Genomic DNA, 3,684 nt, shown 5'->3' on the forward strand with positions numbered 1-3,684 from the left:
TGCAAATGACTTTACAACATGAGCTCTAAAATTCAAAATATCATCCTTTGCGAGCTTCTTTGGAACTTTCCCTTTTTTCGAAATTATCTCCATTGTGTACATTACAAAAAGTCCGCAATCCAATCTGTTCATCATATAAAAATTGAAGTAAATGAATTTGAACTTTATAATGATTATATTGACATTTTTAAAGAGCTGTGTACTTACGAATCTTTTCCTTGCTGAGGGTTGTCTTTGAGTTCTGTCACTGCCATTTTTTGTTTATAGTTATCCTTGATCCACTTTATGCTTTCTCTCTCGGTTTCAGTCAATGGAACTTCTATCATTTTCAGTTCTTCTTCTGAACTGTTCTTTTCATCAAATTTCATTCTGCATCCCTGTTCCAGCATGTCATCTGCTTGTTGTTTTACTGCTGTCATCCAAAGTTCGACCATGTCAACCTGCATTTCCAACATCGCAACATAATCAATAATATGCTTTCTGCTTAAATTAAATATATGAAATTAGTATGACGAAAGTGTTCCATACCATTTTTTGGACATTTTGAAAGGATTTTCCAGTTGATGGTTTTTTCGGTCTTTTTGAATCACAGTGGTACCATTCATTTAATTCCTTGTCAAAAATGAGCAGTGTATGATGAAATCCTGATTCATGTGAGATTGGGAAGAATATATAGTTGGATCTTGCCAGATTCTGGAACAGTGGTTCGCAGAGGTACAGATGTACATAATACACCGTCAAATTTTCTGCAGAATTATGTTTGTAAGAAAAAAAGAAGACAAGTTATTATCAATTAAGAATTATTTGCTTTGATTGTAGATTGATAATCGTTCCACTACTTACCCAGCATAAGGGATTCATAAAAGTTGGGACATCCAAGTCTTGTGATTCTTTCTCCAACAGCTGATCAGTCAAGAGAATTCCATAACATTCGATGCAATTGCTTGCTATCGGTTCGTCCATGATCATGTCTTTTAAATCCTGTCTTGAAACCTGTGCTCCATACTGTCTTCCATCCCAGAAGTATACTCTGCAAAGAATGAATAGTGTAAGTAACATAGATTGTGATGTTGGTTATTTAAAAATCACATGGCCAATGACTTGCCCAGTGACTTCACTTGCCCAACTCGTTGGCCAGTGACTTGGTCAGCGACTTTACTTGTCCAGTTACTTTGTCAGTTACATGGACAGTGACTTGGCCATTGACTTCACATGGCCAGTGACTTCGCCATATACATGAAAGATGGCCTGGCCAGTTACTTTGATAGTTACATAAACAGTTACTTGGCCAGTGACAATAAGTTTAAAATAGAATTTTGACTTAATTAAAGTATTACCCTGATGGTGCATTTTGCCAGTATTTCTGGACTCTCCTCTTGGTGTCCTGGTCCATAAAATTGTATACTTTGCTCTCCTCCCAGTCTACGACCTCAGGAGGTAGCTGCTTCTCTTCTTGCTCTTTATTGATTTGTGCATTTTCTGCAGCGTCCATCTGTCTTATTGCTTCCCGAACATCCTCTGGTACATCGTCCAACTTCTGTTGTGCTACCATCTGTTCTAGCCTTTTACGTTCAGCATCTGGCAGTGAGGCCTTCATCTCCTTTTCTTTTTCTTCTTTTTCTTTCTTTTCAGCCTCTTTCAATCTCTCTTCAATCTCCTTTGCTTTCTTCTGTCGTTTTGCTTTCACATCCCCCCACCAGTAAATGTTGTCCTTTTTCTGTGTTCTTCTCCTATTCTTTAATCTCACAACGTAAGAGTAGAGACCCATTGATGATACCGTTTCACCAGAATGTTGCTGTGTAAGGTGCATTGTTAACTGGCCCTTTTTGCTCTGCTCTGGTGTCTTCTTCTCTTTCTCTATGCTCAACGTACGAAGTTGAGATTCTTCTTCAACTATAGGACTTTTCACTATCTGAAACATGTCAGCTTGTTGTTCCATTTCCGCCACTGTGAGCATGTGGACTGTGGGGCTCTGGAACTGTGAGTCCTTGTGTGATGGAGGTGTCGATTGAGTTTCTTCTGCCACTGTGCAGTGAGGTGGAGATTGAGCTGCTGCTGCTACAGATTCTTCGACTGTGCAGATCCCTTGGGACTGACTTTCCTCAACAGTCGATTGATCTTTCTTTTCTGTGTTTTCTTCTGCTGAGTTAGGTGGTGGGGAGCTGTGCTGCTGAGCTGCTGTTGATGTGTGAGTCTTTGGGCTCAACATTTGCTCCAATTCCTTCAATTTTATCTCTAACTCCTTCACCGATGATGCAAGGCAGAAATTCTCGGTCACAAGTGTAGCATTTCGTTCCTCCAGATTCACCATGTCCTCCGTGATTTTCCTTAGTTCCTGTTCCTTTTCGTTCAGTTTTTTCTTCAAATTATCTTTCTCCACAGTCATATATCTTATCTCCTCCTCCTTTTTCTGAAGCTCTTTCTCCCACTTGTTTTTTTCTGAAGTTGTTTCCTGTTCAGCCACCTCAACTTGTAGGTTATCTTCTTCGTTTTCACAATTCTGATCATCAGCTCCTTTTTCCTCTCCTTCCGGAACTGTCTTTGCTTCATCTGATCTATTCTCCTCTTCCTCGGATTCTGATTCCTCTCTATCCTCCTTCAGGTTTTCAAAGATTTTCTGAAAGAAACATATTCAATATGTCAGTGACATGCTATGTGACATGAGCAATGACATGTTTACAACAGTTATGAAGGCCAGTGACATGAAGTGTGACTTGGCCATTGAACATGCAGTGTGACAGTGACTTAATCAGTGACTTTTAACCAAGATAGTTACTTGGCCAGTGACGTGCCTAGTGACAACTACTTTGACAGAGAAGAAAATACCTCTAGTTTTTTCAAGCTGTTAAAACTTGTCCAATTCTGTATCAGCTTCTGGATGTCCCATTTTCTCATCCCATGATCTTCGTTCTCCCTTCCAGATATTGGCTTGATTTTTCCAGTCTTTTGACAGAACCAATGCTGCTTGCACAAAAAACAAAAAAAAATTAGTCATAGTGACTTGACGAATGACATGCAGTTTGTCTTGATCAGTGACTTGACCAGTTACATTTCAGTCTGACAGTAACTTACCAGTATTATCAGAACGCAGCCTCCCGTATTACCATATGGGCTGGTTGACTCCTTTTTCTTTTTCAAAGTCTTTATAGACTTTTTTAAGAAGCTTCCAACTTCCCTTGCCCAGTCATAAGATCCGATCTTATCCAAATTTTCGCAGGCTTTGACGTAGTCCCATGAAATTGTTCCTCCTGCGTTTGGGAACAGAAACTTGATGGACAAGTCCAGCAAGATTAATCTTGCCACATTTTTGTCCTTCTTCTCAATCCCTTCCTCTGTTGTTGGATTGTCCTTGAGCGCATCTTGCAGAGCTTTCTCCACGGCTCTCTTGTTAATTCTCGCTGTGTTTGAAAAAAACTGCTGGACAAAGTCGGACTGATATGCACCCTCAGAAGTCTTTGGGACCAACTGACCTTTTTCTGGCATTCCTAGGATCTTTGAAATATCTCTTGTTGAGATCCTGAATTTCTTCTTTCCAAAGAAGAAGAGGTCATTTTCATGGTCGTAGGCCTGCAGGAGGAGTGTAATGAAATCATCAGATTTCTTGGCTGACTTCTCCTCTATGTAGCCACCATGGAATGCATCGACAATATTTCCAAATGGTGACTGCCTGAGCAAATCTAATGT

At 39.9% G+C, this 3,684-nt stretch overlaps 1 protein-coding gene across 1 annotated transcript; it reads right to left on the reverse strand.

Moving 5' to 3' along the window:
- Positions 1-737: 737 nt before the first annotated feature.
- LOC133745830 (uncharacterized) lies at positions 738-3,483 on the reverse strand. The gene is made up of 5 exons (XM_062174018.1): positions 3,301-3,483; positions 2,827-2,961; positions 1,338-2,617; positions 844-1,030; positions 738-746 (listed from the first exon to the last, which is right to left on the reverse strand). The coding sequence occupies exons 1-5, from the start codon at positions 3,481-3,483 to the stop codon at positions 738-740; spliced, it is 1,794 nt and encodes a 597-aa protein (XP_062030002.1).
- Between the last annotated feature and the right edge of the window lie 201 nt (positions 3,484-3,684).

Source organism: Rosa rugosa, chromosome 1 (genome assembly GCF_958449725.1).
Source record: "Rosa rugosa chromosome 1, drRosRugo1.1, whole genome shotgun sequence".
Taxonomy (NCBI): domain Eukaryota; kingdom Viridiplantae; phylum Streptophyta; class Magnoliopsida; order Rosales; family Rosaceae; genus Rosa; species Rosa rugosa.

What these genes read in the sequence shown, in the direction of transcription:
- LOC133745830 (XM_062174018.1), bottom strand. Translation starts at nt 3,483, where the DNA reads ATGCCAGAAAAAGGTCAGTTGGTCCCAAAGACTTCTGAGGGTGCATAT. An exon ending in AGAAGAAGGACAAAAATGTG is followed by an intron (nt 2,962 to 3,300) that starts GCAAGATTAATC and finishes TTGTGCAAGCAG; the next exon opens with CATTGGTTCTGTCAAAAGAC. An exon ending in TGGCAAAATGCACCATCAGG is followed by an intron (nt 1,031 to 1,337) that starts GTAATACTTTAA and finishes CATTCTTTGCAG; the next exon opens with AGTATACTTCTGGGATGGAA.